The sequence below is a fragment of the Mastacembelus armatus genome, chromosome 15, assembly GCF_900324485.2.
Source record: "Mastacembelus armatus chromosome 15, fMasArm1.2, whole genome shotgun sequence".
NCBI classification, from domain to species: domain Eukaryota; kingdom Metazoa; phylum Chordata; class Actinopteri; order Synbranchiformes; family Mastacembelidae; genus Mastacembelus; species Mastacembelus armatus.
This window is the reverse complement of record NC_046647.1, coordinates 8,035,630-8,053,622: the sequence shown is the minus strand read 5'-3', so window position 1 is coordinate 8,053,622 and position 17,993 is coordinate 8,035,630. Positions and strand designations below refer to the sequence as shown.

At 44.3% G+C, this 17,993-nt stretch overlaps 1 protein-coding gene across 6 annotated transcripts in view; it reads left to right on the top strand.

The window, feature by feature from the left end:
- The window catches only part of fgfr2 (fibroblast growth factor receptor 2), a 36,295-nt gene that overhangs the window by 7,678 nt on the left and 10,624 nt on the right, over positions 1-17,993 (top strand). Inside the window, exons 3-10 of one of the 6 annotated variants that reach the window (XM_026308613.1) lie at positions 2,732-2,989; positions 3,316-3,390; positions 7,104-7,273; positions 9,014-9,137; positions 12,555-12,745; positions 13,935-14,079; positions 15,759-15,958; positions 16,753-16,892. In XM_026308613.1, the coding sequence (XP_026164398.1) occupies positions 2,732-2,989; positions 3,316-3,390; positions 7,104-7,273; positions 9,014-9,137; positions 12,555-12,745; positions 13,935-14,079; positions 15,759-15,958; positions 16,753-16,892 (1,303 nt within the window). Of the gene's footprint in view, positions 1-2,731; positions 2,990-3,315; positions 3,391-7,103; positions 7,274-9,013; positions 9,138-12,554; positions 12,746-13,049; positions 13,189-13,934; positions 14,080-15,758; positions 15,959-16,752; positions 16,893-17,993 lie in introns of all 6 variants that reach the window. The other 5 variants (XM_026308614.1, XM_026308615.1, XM_026308616.1 and 2 more) reach the window with 5 other exon arrangements.

Genomic DNA, 17,993 nt, shown 5'->3' with positions numbered 1-17,993 from the left:
CTTTGCAGATACGAAAAATCTGCAGTGAAGTTTTTCAACTCAGGATGTGTCCCTGGACTGTTTTAAACTCATCAAGTGGGGCAAGGAGTGTGTGAGTGGGTATCCAGACCTGTGTTTTCTGGTGTATGTGTGATACATGCGTTTTTTATCATGCAACTCCACATCTGTATTTTCAGTGTGTGTGCAAGGTTCCTCTTCTCACCGTCTGTGTGTGTGTTTGCTTACATGACACAGGTTCCCATGAACAATCAGGCATGCTGGAGGTGTCAACAGGTTTGTGAAGGGTCAGGGTTAGGTCAGCAGGGTCAGCGGGATGGGAGTGGGAATAGGGATGTGTGGGAAGGGGGGTGGAGAAGACAAAGGTGGAAGGGGAGTTGAAAGAGTGAAATGAAAGGGCAGCAGCAGGAGGACGAGGAGTTGATGGAGAGGGACAGATGGGCACAGGAGAGATAAGAAAATGATGGAGGCAGAACTAACACGTGCATGCTTTCTTTAATCAGACACACCATTTGGAGAAGTTTCTTTTCATTTTCTCCTTTCCCTTCCTTTTGTTTAAACTTATTTTCCCTCCCTACATCTCTCCTTTCCCACCAGACGTCCTCTTGTACTTTATGAGTATTATCTTTCACTGAAGCACCTTACTGCCCTCCCTTTCTCTTCAGTGTGCTGACACACCGTGCAGCCTGTGTGTGTGTGTATGTGTGTATGTATGTTCCAGGTGTTGCTTTGCTATGTCAGCCTCATTTAAAGGCCCTCCTGTGTCGAGGTTTTCCATGCCTGCAAGCTTCCGAGCAGATACTTACACTGCTTTGTGTCCTGGTAGTTACGACATCTCCAAATCTCAAAAACCCTAAATTAAACAGTAATGGAAAAGCTGGAGCCAGTAATAATGTCAAAGCAAAGGCCTCCAGTGTGGAAAACTATGTTGTAAAAGGTAGCGGAGACAGCGCCCATCAATCAGCACCAGAGCTCCGCCTCTTATCAGACCACACACTCAGATTGGGGTGGCGAGGGAGGGGTAAATTATTTCCGGATTGAAGGAAAGAGAGAGAAAAAAGACAATACAGGAACTGTACCTGTGTGTGTCTGCTTTCCCCCGGGGAATATTTAGAGGTATGCACACATGCCTCGACCACTGGCTTGTGGTGGTGTGACTTTCCCTTCCTGTGAGCATACTTCACATTTAAAACACAACACAGGACCTATAATGGGTGGCGGGGGGGGGGGGGGGGGCTGTTGTTGTTGAAAAGGTGTGCTGAGGTACAGGATAAGCTGGGAGTGCCTCTGCCTCTGTAATTACACCTATCAGCCTTTAGTCTAACAACTTACATGTACCTTCAAAATGGCTTTTTTTGTATGTTTTTCCATTGTTGCTGCTTTCCCCCTCAAATATTTTGTATCCCTCTTTTTTCTTCAGTTCCCCCTAAAGAAAACAGTGTTGGACATTTTTGCATTCAGCTGAAAGGAAAACTTCCTTTTAATTTCTTCCAGTTTTTTTTTTCTTGACAGTGAATGGTTGCAAGGAGTGTAGAGATCCACCTGCATTCGAGCAGAGGGAATGTACACATTTCTGCATGAAATTGTGTGTTTGTGTGTGGGTTAAAAATTTGCAAGTGCCTCTGGGGGACTGGAATTGGCTTTGCTATATATGTGAAAAGACAACCTGTATTTCAGGCAGGTTCTCCCCCTTTTACTCAACAGCCACGGTTGAGAGTTTGCATGGATACGGATAAAATTCGTCCTGATGTAGAAGTGCTATCTTAGCTATGGACTGTCAGAATTCACTTAGATTCACCCCGTTCACTCTGTGCAGTTGTACAAGTCAGAAGACACGGTGTACACACATGCACTCACTGGCGGACTTGGATTTTCTCCCAGAACGAAGGTTTTATGCACTTTGGAGTCGTGTGGAGTTTCTTGCTCTCTGTCTTGGCTGTCGGATCCTGTGCAGGGGTTGTAGATCCTCCATGGCCATGTTATGAAAGAGAAAAAAGAAGAGAGAGATGGAAAACAGAAGAGTCAGGCTGCAGCCAGGTCAAGGTTTTTGAAGCTCAGGTGCAGAGTCAAAGCCAGAGAAAAGACAAAAAAAAAAGAGCCCCCACCCCTCCCTCTCTCCCTTCCCCTGTCTGACAACTGCTTCTGTCCTGGACCTTTCTGGCTGCTTTTCTTTCTGATGGGCAGACGTGCTCAGGTTTATTACCCTTTTTTACACTGAAGAGATCTGCCTGTACTCCTCCTACTCACCTACACACACTGGCTGCTTGGCATCTGTGGTAAAAGGGAGGGGTGGTTGTGGGGAGGGTGGTTGTCTGTCAAGAGAGTGATGTCCAATTCTCACCTGCTCGCAAAGCATCAGTTTTTTTTTCTTTTTTACACACACTGCTCTGGCTGTAACTGCATGCTCTGTAAGTGCTCATCTCATTGCACATTAAACAGTGATATTTTCTAAGGGCTCCATTTCAAATGAGTGACTGGGAGTTTGTGGTAACAACATGCTGGTGTAAAAAACTGGGCCTCCTCTTCTCTGTATTGCTCCTCCTGCATAAAATGATTGAAGTGCATCCATTGGGGGTTATATGGTGTTTTTGGTTCTTATACTATGGCTTGTTTCTTTCCTCTCCCACATCTCTTTCCTCCTTCTTGTGCACCCTCTTCCTCCTCCAATCTGTTCTTTCCCTCCTTTCTCCCCCCTTCAACTTCCTCCCCCTCCTCCCCCCCATTCGCTCTGCAGAGGCATCGAGCAAATACCAAATTTCTAAGCCCACGGTGTGCTCAGTGCACCCGGGGGAGGTGCTGAAGCTGAGCTGCCCTCTGCCAGCGACGGGGACCATCACCTGGACCAAAGATGGCAGCTCTCTGGGCACCAACAACCGCACGCTGATAGAGCAGGAGGTGCTGCAGATTCGTGATGCCACGCCCAAGGATTCGGGCCTGTACGCCTGCACCAGTGTGGGCAAAGACACGGTCTGCTTCATAGTGAATGTCACAGGTGAGTCAGGGAGGAGGACAGGTCAGGATGCGACAGAAATGGTTGTGTCCAAGAAGTGGCCATGGAGCAGGTGTGTTTAGGGATGAAGTTGTCCTTTCTCAACGATACTGCAGTCTTTGTGTGTGTGTGTGTGTGTGTGTGTGTGTGTGTGTGTGTGTGTGTGTAAAACTACAATGATCTGGCTTATCAGGCAATGGTCCCACTTTCGCCTTTACAAACCTGCAAATTTCAAGAACTTGAATGCATGAACATTTCTGCATGAAATACTGTATGTGTGTGTGTATGGGTTGTGAAAGGGCGGCAGTAACCGTGGTTACTCTGTGCAGATGCCATCTCGTCGGGGGATGACGAGGACGATACAGAGCGATCGGAGGACACTGGGGCAGATGGAGAGCAGATAAGTGAGTATGGGAGGAACGAAAGGAGGATGAACGCGTTGTGATGCAAAACGCTTCTTCACTGACACCCATAGATTAGGCACCACTGAACAAGACACATTAGGCAGACAGTAGAAGACTGTGGATGCACTGATCTTATCTTGCTTTCTCTCCACAGTCATTTTCTGTGTTTGTTAAATGTAAAAATTTTTTGTTAGCCCCTGGATGCTAAGATAAAAGAAATGTGCAGCCATATCGTGCCTTCACTTTATATGGTCATCATCTTGTGATGGTTTTCTAATATGATGTGTATGTCATGGGTAGGATTTAAATGAAACCATCAGAGTTGTCATACTGACACACATTTTGGTCAAAAGATGAAACAAGCAGCATTTTAAAGCAGCATATCTCTCACATCAGAAAAGCAAGAGGGAGAGTGGATGGCCTTTATTCTTTTGGGATCTGGAGGAGACAGATGTTAGTAACACAAAAACTCATGTCAGCTCTGTCCTGCAGCCACATCTCTGCTATTCTGCACCTTAGCGTTGCTGTTTAGGCCTGTACTGTGAGATATGTGCTGTGTGGTGTGTGAGTATATGACTACCAGGTTAGATGCTCCAGGGAATACAGACATTCTTGACATTTCTTTAGCTAGTATCTCTCAGGTAGTCAGGCTTCCTGGAGCCAGTCAGCTGGGCTCATCCATTATGAAAGACGCCCATGTGGGCCTAGTTACCCACCTGAAGGGACTGTGTGTGTGTGTGTGTGTGTGTGTGTGTGTGTGTGTGTGTGAAAGAGAGAGAGAGAGAGAGAGAAAGAGAAAGTTTTACTCAAGTTTGAGTATCTGGGGTAGTGATGTGTTTACATAGCCATGTGCACACATATGCATTTACATATACACACACACTCGCACTAAAAGGAGGCCGAAGGAATGACGAGGGCTTCCACATCTTGTTAAAATTCTCCGCACGCATTGTGTCTCACCATGAGTCCTCCTCCTCCACTTCTGGGCTGACTGTAATTGCCTGAAATACATTAAATATGGGGGAGAGAAAGGAACTCAACGAGAGGAAAAAATTGGGGGAGAGGGAAAAGATCCAGCCGCTCTGGTAGTAATAAGCTGTTTGAAAACAAAGGGAAAGCTGTCCTGGCAGTGCAGTCGCATTTTCTCGCTGCGTGTGTTTCTGAAAATTCAAAACTGAGATTATTATTAAAAGGGGGAAGAGTGGAGCAGGGTAAGGGAAAAGGGAGGTGTTGCTGGGTCAGTACCAGCACTTCTCTGACCATGGTGTGGAGCCTTGGCCTCGGGCCTCGGGCTGGAGCGAGAGAGGAGGATGCATGTAAGCGTGGGAGAGAATGAGAGTGGACAGTGTGGGGCGTAGCTTTATATTCATGGCTTTTTTTTTTTTCTTCTTGAGCACTCAGAATGGCTTGGGCATCAGGCCACTGAAAAACACATCATTTTGATTTGAACAACATAAGCCGTGAGGGGAAAAAGTTGAAAAGGGAAAGAGTCCAAAGCGTTTGTCCAGCATCGGCAGTCAGTGGTGTTATTGGAGGAGACATAAAAGAGTCTCTACAAGGATCTTCAAAGGACAGATTAGGCTTAGGTAGGGTGAGGGTGGGTGGATGTATGCAGAATGGTATCACTGAAGTCATGATGAAGTTCAAGAGCCACTTGTAACTTTATTTTCTTTGTTCAGTCCTGTTGAAGTTCTAATTTCCTGTCCAGCTGAGGACTTTACTCAATATTTTTACGTCATCACTCATTATTTCTTCATGTTTAGTTAAAGCTGCACAGACAATGTTAGGAAAAATTTCATATATTTAAAAAAACACCTTGAAGGCCCTGAAAAGCTGTTTACTCCATCTGCTTCATGCAGCAGACTCATTACATTAACATGCATTGGAATTCTATTATTTTTGTTTTCAAGCTATTTGAATGATGTGATGATGTGTTGTGACATATTTAACTGAGACAAGCTGGATCTTGCAATATTTAAACTAAGTTGCAATTAGAGCTAAAGAATTGTCAGCTCTGTTCAAACATTATTCTCCCTCAACAATGTTCCTGGACTGTTGCACATTCAGTAATCGATATTTAACATCATCTGCAGCTTTTATAACTCCAATGCTGTCAGGAAAAAGTGTCAACATAAGGGACGTGCAGAGAAACTCCTTTGGGATGCTGGTGGATTTAGCTCTCCAGTGGAACTTAAACAGATGAAGAATTTTGACTCATGGTGCAGGAGTAAGATAACCTCAGCTCACCCCAGGCCATCTTAGGATAAACAGCCTTGAGTGGGGATCCGGATGCACTTTGGGGGTGGCTGGAGTTCCTGGCCAATGAAAGTTTGGCTTCATCTGGAGAGAGGTCTGAGGGTCATCTCGTTTGAAGTGCTGCCCCTTCGCATAGAGGGCATGGGAAACAGCACCGCTCACCTTTCATGTCCCAGCCTCATCCTCTGACCTGCCTGGCAGTTAGGGGTCAGACGTTGTTTTGGAGACGGTCTCCACCTAATCGGTCTCTGTCTGAAGGGAAAGTGTGATGACAGGGAAAGTGAATGGAGAGGGCTGAGAGGTGAAGATAGTGAGAGTGAGGAGGAAGAAGAAAGGAGAGATGAATGATTCTAGTTTGAGAGCTTACCATATGCATTCATTCAGGAAGGAAGAGCACTGTTTACTGACTTTACTATCCAAGCATGCGTGACTTGTCCGATTGTGCGTTCCAGAGAAAATTATGGGAGGTGTCTGATAGTTGGCAGATTGGACAGGCAGGGAGCAGAGTGGGGGGGGGGGGTTATGGTGGCGTTTGAAGGAAATAGTCTCCTGGGACATAAACTTATGCCTGAGGGTCATACTAAAATCAGTAGTGGTTTTATCTGTGGACATTCCCTGTCTTGCTTGTACTTCTGTTATGCAGAGAGGAAGTAATGGTGTGGACCGTTTGGATTGTTGTTTGACTTTCTCTTCCCCTCTGAGCCCCATCTGCTTAGGCAATCACACTCCCAGGTGCAGAGAGAAAGGGCGGGTTGGGGGCTCGGAGGAGAATCCAGCTGACTGAGACTCAGAAATTAGGAGAAAATAAGAGAAGGGAACCAGGGAATGGACAAAACTTGAGAAAGGTGACAAATTTCATTATGAGAAAAGGTGATAGTTTGATCAAATCTGGACTATAGTTTCTGTGGAGAACTCTGAAATCCTTTGGTAAACGTGACATTCATTTTCTCCCCTGATGGCACATAATGATTTTCCAGGGGTGATAAGCATCCCTGGCCTTGCCATCCATATCTATCCAAGTGACGGGCAGATAAACAGGGGAACTATGGTAATTGGAGGAAGTGGAGGGAGGAAAAAAAGCTGCTAAGTGGAATGAGATGAAATTGAATGTGATGGTCTAGTTACCCTCTTGGCAACGCCCAGGCACATTCCCCTCTAGGAGCTGATTTTTTTTTTTTTCACCCCTCTGCAACACCCCAGTGAGCTTACAGGGGAAAGTGTGTGTTTTTTATTTAACTCTGTGAGTGTGGAGTCAGTCAGTGGTGTTGGGGGCAGTGGGGGGTGGGGAAGGGGTCCCCAGGAGTGTTAGGAAGGGTTCAGGCTTGGCTCCTTTTCAGGCACGCTTCCATGGATGTCTGCCTTAGCCAGGCCAAGTCCCTCAAGCCAAACTGTTAATGCTGCAGGACATGATTATGAAATCTCACCCTAACTGAACACCAACTGTTCCCTGGTTGCAGGCGCGCCATATTGGATCTCGTCATCAAAGATGGAGAAGAAGCTGCATGCGGTGCCAGCTGCCAACACAGTCAAGTTCCGCTGTGCTGCAGGAGGCAACCCCAAGCCCAAGCTGAGCTGGCTTAAAAACAGCAGGCCTTTCCGCCAGGAGGACCGTATGGGAGGGTATAAGGTAGGGTAAACAGTAATACATTATATTTTTTATTGCAAATGTCAACTCACTGCCTTCTTTTGCATTATCCTGCCTTGTGTGCGAGCGACAGTACTTCTGGCTATTTTGTGAGTGCATTTAGAAGAGATATCAAGCCTCCTTCTTGCAGTCACTGTCTGACTGTCCTTTCACCTCTTTTCCACCCTTCAGTGGAGTGACGGGAGGAGAGTAGACTGAGGAAACGAGGGCAGGGTTTGGTGTGAAATTGGAATTGCTCATCCGTGCACCTCCTCTCACCAGGATACTTTGCAGAACCTCTCACTGTAACTTGAAATGGTTCTTTACCCTCAACAATTAGAAACCTAAGCCAGGACGTAAGGGTTAAATGCCCCCAGACAGTAATGTATAGAGCAAGTAGGTAGCGTCAGGGTTGAAATGAGTTGCTGAGGTAACTCAATCAGGGAGAACTGGTCCCACTGGCTTTGGCTGAAGACTAGTATGTGAGTCCAGGATGTGATTCTATTGTGAAATGTGTATTCCCCAGCTGGTTGAAGTTTAAAGGATTTTGATGTGCTGTGCAGCTCAGAAGTCTGTTTACACTTTCGGCATAAAGAAAACCAATCTAACTTCAACTTAAAATTATGAACAAACTCCTCCAGTGTGTTCCGTACTGACTGGAAGGAGGACCAGAATAATTCAGTGGTCATCGCTTTACTTCCATGTTAAATGAGTACAGCTCTGTAAGCAGAGTGTTTCCAGCAGAAAAGAGCTATGTTTAACTTGTGAAGGTTTTTCTCACATCAGTCCCATTTTGGGAACTAAATGATCCAAGTTAATTTATATGCGCTGGAAATACCTGAAACTGTATGTCATGGGAAAGTGAAGCATGTGAGGCTGTTTTATTTCTGTGTGTAAAAAGCCTGAAAACAGCTAACAAGTAGTCGAAATGCGAAGAATTCCTCCCCTGTGACCGAATTTATTTGGACTGCAGTTTAGTTATTTTGCTGCTAAATTTCTCTCGTCTCTCAAAACAAGCAACATTTACCGTAAATGCTGGAGGCCTCCTGATTGAGTTTAAACAGACAGTTATGAAATTAATTTATGAACTAATCCAGTGATGTTGAAAGAATCTGAGCTTCCTGGTTATAGACTGACGGTTTATGAGGAAACACACACAGAAAAAAAAAACAGCCACGATGTGATGGAAATGATATATTTAAGCTGTCAGATACACTGCGTGCAACTCACCTCTCTCTTTTTGTCAACAAGTGTTGGACAAAAGCTGTACCTGAGCCCAACCCTGTGGCATAATCTCTCCATTGTGTGAAATGTAGGCCTGTACAAGCAGACGCTACAGTCTCCCTTCAGTCTGGAGACGGAAACACTATTGTTAGCTCACACATGTTAATTCCACACACAGACAAAACTACTTTTACCAATTATGAAGAACCGTGTGAAACAGCTTTGACTAGAAGGGTGGGATTTACTGCTTAAGATAAAAGAATTAGTTGGGGAAGTTGTGTCAGTTTCTTCTTTACCTTTGTAAATAATTATACCCAGTTATATATTAATTCAATGAAACGACTGGAAATGAATCACGTTAAAGAAATTGGGAAATTTCTCCTAGCAGCGCCGTCATTTCTTTTTTCCTTTTTCTCATTTTCTCATTCCATTTATTGGTGTGTGTTATTAGTGAGTGTGTGTGTTTGTGTGCGTGTTTCTGTGCACTCTCAACAAGAAACTCCTGTGTGTCGTTCCCAGGTGCGTAGCCAGCACTGGACCCTGATCATGGAGAGCGTGGTACCATCTGACAAGGGCAACTACACCTGCCTGGTGGAAAACGAGTTTGGATCCATCAACCACACCTACACCCTGGACGTAGTAGGTGAGTGCAGTGGACTCAGAGCACACCTGCGAGGGCAGTAAAGGAGGAGCAGAGGGATGGACTGGGCGGTGGAAGTGGAGGGAAGAGTTCTTACAGTAGAATAGTGCATGTGTGCTGTTTGATTGGCCAGGTGCACTGTGGATGCAGGTGCAGGTCAAGGATCTCTGCCAAGTGTGTGGAAGCTACTGAGCCATGTGTCAACAAATTTAATATAGATTTCATTCAATTATATAATAATGATTAATTTCTATTATGATGCTACTGTGTATTTATGACAGCGAGTCAGACGTAAACTGTCTTTGTGAGACTGGCTCCAGTCAAATACTCAGTCTATCACACCAGACTGTGATCATGTCAATGTCTTTATAGTTTTTTATCCTTCAAGAAAACACAGCCATCTTAAATCTGGGCAGACTAAAATAAGCTCTTTTTAAAGGACAATTTCACAAAAAAATTCTTTTGATTGAAGAAATATTTTCTAAGAAAATGGCTGAAAATGAAGCATGTTGAATATCCTGAGCGACAGAGACTCTGTTTGAGGAAAAAAAGCGTTGTTGTTCAGTTTTTCCACTGTAGTTTTTCATGACAGCCTTGGCTAGTCAAATACAAACAGAAAAAAACTGACTGATTTAATACCACAAGGGGTAAGTGGAAAAATATGTTTGTGTGTGTAATTTGGTTTATCTGACCCTTTAAGGTCAGCTCAGGTATGATGGGGAGTTAAACCGGTAGCAGATGATCATTTAGTGTCTCTCCCTGAGGATACAGAGTGCTGGCCTCAGCACTACTGCAGTGAGTTCAGACCCAACTCAGTCAACCCCTCACTTTAACCTTTGGAGCACAGAAAGCAGAGTGTTTTTCTGCTCCGTTTGCAGAATCGATAAAGAGTGGGGACAACAGGGCGAGCAGAATAAAAATAGTTGATCAGTGTGTGCATGCATGCTCATGTGAGAGTGTTCAGCAACTTTTCCCTTAATCCCTCCTTTGGCTTCACTGGAACCACTATACAGACGCAGTTATTCTTCTCAAGCCTGGTCAATAATCCACAGGCAGACATGCAGCTGCAGCATTTTGATTCGCAAAAGAACATTTAGAGGCCACTGATCGCTCTGTGTGTCAGTGTTGTCACCATTGCCCTCAGCAGACCTACTGTAATGAAAAAAGGAAACAGACAGAAATGGCTGTTATCAGATTTCTTTGCTCAAATGATCTGCAGGATGAACCATTAAAACTAAGAGGAGCCAGCCTTTTCTGGTTCAAACTGGCCTCCGGAGAAAGGGCCACAGTTGGACATCTGCAAGCAGACACACATGACAAGTAGACACAAATGAGGAGTCAAAATGGACATTGGCATTTGTAGTTAGAACTGTGGCACCCAGTGACCATGCAGCACTTTGTTGGTAGTGCCATGCTATCCGGTGCCATGCTGCGCTCTTCCTGCCCCTCCCTGACCCTTAGAGCCCAGTGTCCCAAGCCGCCAGGTCACCCAGAGTTCATTGGTCTCGCATGGGACACCATGGAATGCCCCTGGCCCATCTCTTCACCCTTATTTCTGTTTCTATCCCACCACCGCTGCCATCAAATTCCTCTACTAACGACTCCAAAGCTAAAAGGATTGAGTTTTTAATTCACCACAGGGTCTGCACTTTGATTTAATTTGATACATGGAAGTCATAACCAGGAAGTGTTAGTTTTTTCTTCAGAGGACAACATAGCTAAGTTTTTAATATCTTTTTTTCCCCCCTCAATTCATCTTCCCATCTTCCTTCATGACATCCACTTCTTTCATGTGTGTGGTCAATGGGACATAAAGGCTGTGCACACACACACACACACACACACACACACCCTCACACACACACACACACACACACACACACACACACACACACATACACACACACACACACCTTACTTCCCTTCCCACTTCCCTCTTCTAAGTTGAATTTGCTCTACAAACTTTATTATTTTTGGGTTTCTCCATAATCACATGGCCTGTATTCTCAAACCACATACCCATTTAGTCATTTGGTCTCAGTTGTCAGCTCTCCAGCTCTGAATACTCCAGCTATAATCTTGATCAGCTGTAATGAAGGCTAGAATGAACCTTTAACTTGTGGCAGATCTAATGGCAGCTTGACAACATGTCTCTCTCTGCATGATTGTTTGAGTTTATCTCCACAATTTTAAAAGTTGACGTTTTTTTTCCCCTTTTTTAGTGATTATATATATCATGCCAGATCTCTGTTCTGTAGCTTTGACAAAGAGTGTAAGGTGACAGTATTAGATTTAAGTTTATCATCCTTTCTGCTTGGGAAAGATCGAGAGGGTGAAAGAGAGCTTGTGAAAGACGGAGGAGAGAAACAAAAACGGGGAAAGAAAGAGAGACAATAAACAAATCAAACCAAGGAATGTGCAGGAAGAGGAGGGAGATGGTGAGAGAGGAAGGAGGGGTGGGAATCATCTGATCTGATAGATTTTATAAAGATGGAGGAGGAGGAAAGGCAGGCGGACATATGGAAGAAGTCTCGGCCTCCTAGTTTCTGCACTCTCCATCTTTTGATTGCTTTCCTCCCCTTCACTCACCCTCTAGTTCTTTTTCTCTTCTTTAGTCCTCTTTATTAAACCCTCTCCCTTCCCTTCATCACACAGCCTCACCGTTCCACCCCCCCCCCCCCCCCCCCCCCCCCACCTTAAACATGCTCAAATGAATTCACTGCATTTAACCTTAAGGCTTTGTTTTGGAAAGCCAGTGCAGTGCCCCAGGTCGAGTGATGTCATTTTGTGCGTGTGTGTGTGTGTGTGTGTGTGTGTGTGTGTGTGTGTGTGTGTATGTGTGTGTGGTGGCAGCGTATTTTTGCTGTCAGTGTGGGGGCTGGTGGGCTCCTCAGTGTGCTGGTGCAGGCAGACTGATGCTTGAAAGGGGGCATTGTTCATCAGGTCTCGCTCTGTTTAGATTCGCTGGCCAAATGTTTGCTGGTAAAAGAATGTAGATAGCTGGAGACATGGTGGTGCTACGAAGGTGTTTCACTTTCCAAGACAGGCGTATTATTTTGCTTAAGCCATGCAGTATGTACACCCCACTTTATGAAAAGCCCCCTCCACCTCCTTCACTTCTTTATCTTTTAGAGATAAACGCCTCCACCGCTTCTCTTTGTTTTGTGTGAAACCTTTAAATTTTTCCTAGATAAGAAAAAGGCAGTACAGTCATGATTTTAACTGTCAGGGGTGCTGGGCTGTTTCTGCTTTTGTGAAGATAAACTATCACACCACATCCTGAAAAGTTCAGCTACAACTACAAGATTCTAAAAGAAAAGAGTTTTTGGAACAGTTCCCTGTCCGACAACGATTCGATATGTGAGAAATGAACTTCTTAAACAAGCTGCCTAAAACTATCATTCCCCTCACTCTCAACAGAACGATCTCCTCACCGGCCCATTCTCCAGGCTGGTCTACCGGCCAACACCACTGTACACGTCGGAGAGGACGCCCGCTTTGTCTGCAAGGTCTACAGTGATGCCCAGCCTCACATCCAGTGGTTGAAACACATTACTCAGAACGGGAGCAGCCAGACCCCGGAGGGGGACCCCTACGTACGAGTGCTAAAGGTACATTCTGACAACTCCTCTTTTCGGTTTTATTCTCTTGATTAGAAGCAAGTCCTTTCCTCTTTATTTTCTTGGTGTTTCCCCAGCGATTGCAGGTATTTCAGATGAATTTTGGAGCTCGTATAAGGAACCAATCATTTTACTGTGTTTCTTCACTTTTGAACTAAGGCTGATGATTCCTCCTCTGTTCTTTCTCCCGCAGATCCATATACAGTAGCTGTAGTCATGATGTTTGTTCTATGTTTGTTCTACACATTCGATTTTTACATGTTGATGTCTAAGTTTGTGTATGTGTGGATTGCAGCGTTCAGGCATTAACAGCTCAGATGTGGAGGTCCTCACCCTAACCAACGTGACGGAGGACGATGCTGGAGAGTATATTTGTAAAGTCTCCAATTATATAGGGGAGGCCAGCCAGTCGGGCTGGCTGACTGTCATCCCAGGTAACCCTTGAGACCTGACCCCACCTACCCTCCCTCTCTACTGGTGTGGTTTCCAGGGTTTCACCCTTGACCTACTGTCCTGTGATGGTCCTGCTGGTGGTCTCTTGGTGATCCTGGGGCTTACAGACCTTCTCTCCCCTAATATCAGACCCTTGTGTTTTAGCTGCTGAGACTGGTGCAGCCATGGAAGCACTGCTCAGACCTGCATACCCAGACACTGAAACTGTCACAGCTAGCGCCTTGCTTTGTCTCCTCTTAACAATTGTTCACATCCCATTTCTGCCCTGCGAGCTGTGTCAAGACGGTGTATGGTGTTGCAGCTCAGTGCTTTCCATGCTCTCTGTGTTTGTGCATGTGCCCAGTCTAATGTGTGGACTGGACTGTTCTGTATTAGCAGGTTCTGTTGGTGATGGGAAACTTTTGGATATTTATTTATGGTGTTTTCTGACATTTTCCCATGTTTTCGTGGCATACTGGGCTTTATCTGTGTATTTGTTTATGAAGCCTCCTCCTGCTCATCCATGGAAACTCCCAAAATCCTTTGCTCTAGATGGGAACCCCATGATGGACGCCATCCAGCTCCTCTTATTTCTCTCTTGGTGTTGTGGGTCTCATATTTTTTCTTTCTCTCCCTCTGTCCTCCGTCTTTCTGTGTGACCTGTCATCCTCTTTCATTCCCCCTCCTCTCTTCACCACTCTCTGTTGTCTTTTTCTACTTTCTTCTTCCTCCTCTTCTCTTCTCCCAGACCGCAGGTGTTAACACCACTGATAAGGAGATAGAAGTTCTCTACTTGCCCAATGTAACATTTGAAGATGCTGGGAAGTATACGTGCTTGGCGGGTAATTCTATTGGGATCTCCTTTCAAAGTGCTTGGTTGACGGTGCTTCCAGGTATATACACTTGTATACTGTCCTCTCTTTTTCATTTTTCTTTCCTTATTCTTGTCTAAAATGGTTGGATTATGTTATGTCAATGACTCCTATGGAAGGCAAGTCCTCCGTCCAGAGCCCGAGACACAAAGCTCAAATATCATAATACTGTGATGAACCAGTACAGTCATCCTCCAAGAAAATGTAACGTAAGCACATCGAGCATATATTCTATAATATTATCTAGACTGGGGAACTGTTGAAAGCTTTGAGCAGATAACGGGGACAGTTTGCAGATGACTTATTATAACTCTGAGACGGAAGTGGAGCTCCCAGAGCGGCTCAAGTGTCTCTAGACTCCAAAATGAGGGGAGGGTTTGTCTCCCACCTTCCTTTTTCTTTAAGTTACATTTCTCTCCTGCTCCTTGGGGAAAATCTTTCAGTGCCGCGTTTTGGTTCTGAATCTGCATGTCAAAGAAATCTGTTTTCAACTTACAAAATTTTCTCCACCCTTTACTGGCTCTGATAATTGCCTAATTTTAATATCTTAATTTCTTCTCGAAATAAAGAAAGGTAAAGCTCAACACCTGCTTTAAGTTGGCTTGACTTTCTCAATTATCAGGGCCAAACCTCATCGCCGCTACACAGCCAATGACTCATGCATGTATATGTTTGTGTGCGTTCTCATTCATCAGCTTAAAGTTTATCCTATTTTGTCAGTTGCTGTATGTCTGGGCTGTAATTATGCATACCAAAGCAACATATACATAAACATTAGTGTCAGTATCTACACATATTTATTCCAGGCTCAACTATAGTTCTTGTCCAAAGTAGACTGGGTATTAAAAAACTTTATTTGACTCAAAATACAACTGGTATCAACCGTTCTTTAATGTTGTAGTGAGGTAATAGATTTGTTTTGTCTGCAAACAACACAGCGTAATGATCACAGGCAAGCCATTTCCTCTGGGGGCAATGTGTAATATTTATTACCCACGATGTGCTCTATCTGAACCGATGGCGCCGTGGAGGCTGTGGCTTCTCTGTGTGCGCTGTGGTTTTTGGACCAGCTGATACGAGGCAGACAGGAGAAAGATTCCTACATGTAACTACACCTCAATCTGGCGGACAGGCTGCTTGGTTGGCTGTGCTGCACAAGAGCCTTGTTTTTGGTCTGGAGAGCTATGCATTATGGAACAGTCCATTTTTACAGCACACACAGAGACACACACATAAACTTTACTTCTGTCCTTGACAGGAAGTTCAGGGCATATGCAACCACAAAGGACACTGCTTTCTTTTGTTCGTGATCTGAAGTGAAGCGCATATTTTTCTGTCATCCGTGGGTGTGTGTTTGTTTTTAGGCTTGTGTGTCTTCAACATTAGCCCAGAATGCAGACATATGCAGGCCTGGTTATACGGTAGCTGAGTGAAGGTTTAAAATCTGTTTAAACTGTTAATCCCTGTGCAGGCCTGTTAAGAGTTTTCTTAAAAAGTAGGCGTGCTGGTACGCTGGGAAGAAGAGACAGACAGAGGACGCTACAAAATCATTTGTGTTTAGTTTGCCTGGCGATGGCAGTTAGATTTATGCATATCTCAAGAGCATGTGCCTGTGTGTTATCCATACATGTGTTTGAGATTCTTCCTCCAACTTTCCATGCCTGACCTTCATCTCACTGCTCCCACTTTACTTTCTTCAGCTGTTGAGAAAACCCCAGGGCCCATTTCCCCAGACTACGTAGAGATCGCAATATACTGCGTGGGTGTCTTCCTCATCGCATGCATGGTGGGCATTGTGGTGATGTGTCGGATGAGGACCACGGCAAAGAAACCTGACTTTGGGGGCCAACCAGCAGTCCACAAACTGAGCAAGCAGATCCCTCTGCGGCGCCAGGTAACAGAAAGTAGATAAAGAGTTCTAAAGGCATCTAACACCTCTAGAGGAGAAAAACACACACTGCTGACGTGGTTGAAATACTAAAATTGAATGAAAGACCAACTCTACACGGTTTCCCTAAAGGAAAATTGGGATGTCTAAAATACAATAAAACCTGCCTGTTTGATTAATTTTAATAATTAATATTTGGATTTTCTATGTACAAAAATTCAACATACTGTGTCTTATACTTGTTTTTTAAATAATCATCCAACCTAATTGAGAAGGAATGCATTCCTATGCACTTCTGCATGAAACTACAATTTTTTCTTTTTTTTTTTTCTTGGTTTTGTTTTTTGTTTTCTGTGTGTGAGCCATGCTTTTCCCTCAAGATAATCTAAAAGCTCCAAAAACTACAAAAACTGTTGGCTTACATTCTGCGGAAAGTCTGATGCCTGTGTCAAGGTAAGGTTAGGGTGGAGAGTGGAGAGATGAGCCCGAGGGGACAGCGGCAAACCTGAGTGATTAACACACATTCATCAAAATGACTGTTGTTGCACACTTCTTAATGATCATTGAAATGTAATCTCTAGCCTCATGAAGGACTCTACCACAACTTTACAGCATTAACCATGGAGATCAAGACTGTATTCATTTTAATGCACCATACGTATCAACATGACTAGTGGCTTCACTAGAAGAACCATAGTCAGTCACACATTTGCACATTTACTCCGTCTCCTCTAGTGATGTCTCACAGCTTTATCTGGTATATGAACCCAGACTGTAGTTATCAGCCAATCACTTTCTTTTTGTAGGTGTCGGCAGATTCGAGCTCTTCTATGAACTCCAGTACGCCGCTGGTACGCATCACAACACGGCGGAGCTCCGCACATGATGAGCCAATCCCTGAGTACGACCTTCCTGAGGACCCACGCTGGGAGTTTGCACGAGACAGGTGAGGGCTGTTTCTTTCTGTTTAATTAATTTCTTTTTTTTTTTTTTTTTTAGCAGAAACAGGTTTAAACTATATGTCTGATTTCTACTTATTTTTTTGTTTTTTGTTCTTGATGTAATGGTTCTGCTGGTTTCATAGAGAAGATTACTGCTTTGCATTAAAAATAGCAATTATGACTTAGTCCTATTTTAAAATCTTACCATTATAATAATAATAAGTCAGTGTCATCAGTGTAAAGCTGCATTGCCATGCAGTGCCACATTCTACAGAAAATGTTATTGAGAATTATGCGGACTAGTCTGAGGGCCTGCAACAGTACGTGTTTTCACAGTATGGCCTTTTAGTGCTATATCCTCGCCCTTGTTGCCAACGCCTGTACAGCTCTCTTTGGATAACAGTGCACATTACAGTAGCTGACAACACCAAGATTACAGCACAAAGAGCATCTGTTTGATTGTATATCAGCTTCTAAATGCTCAGGTAATTGTTGTTCTAGGTGAAGATTAGCAATAATGCCGATGGATAGCAGGCAGTTATGACTCACTGGTGTATAATGGTTGTGGTGGGAGAGATAAAAGCTACTGATTCTTCTGCTGCTGGTGGAGTAAAATGACCTTAACTTGGCACCATGCCCCCTGCCCCGTCATTACAACTGCTGCTTAGTCTCACACATAGTCACACACCCAAAAACACACACACATACATGCATCTGGTGTTAAGGAATGAAATCATGTTAATTAGTGGTAAGCACTTGCAGCTTTCATCTACATGTTTGGGGTAGGAGTGTTTGCTCAGTTTCATACCAGAGGAATTAGCACTGCTGAGCTCTCGGTTAGTCACAGTGGCCCGTGATAAGCTCCAGGGTGGATTTAGTAAGACAGCAAAGGTGAGAGTAGTTTAATACTCACTTTAGGCCTTTGGATTGGAAACAAAACCTGAAGGGCTGTCTTTGGTTAGAATGGTTTGGTCGTAAAAACCGCTTGCATCGTAAATAATGCCATCACTCACTGTTAAAAAAAACAAAACTCTGATGTAATGCTAAACTCAGTAAAGCAGAATGGCATTGTGTTGAAATGTTTTGATTTTAATTGATGAAGCAAG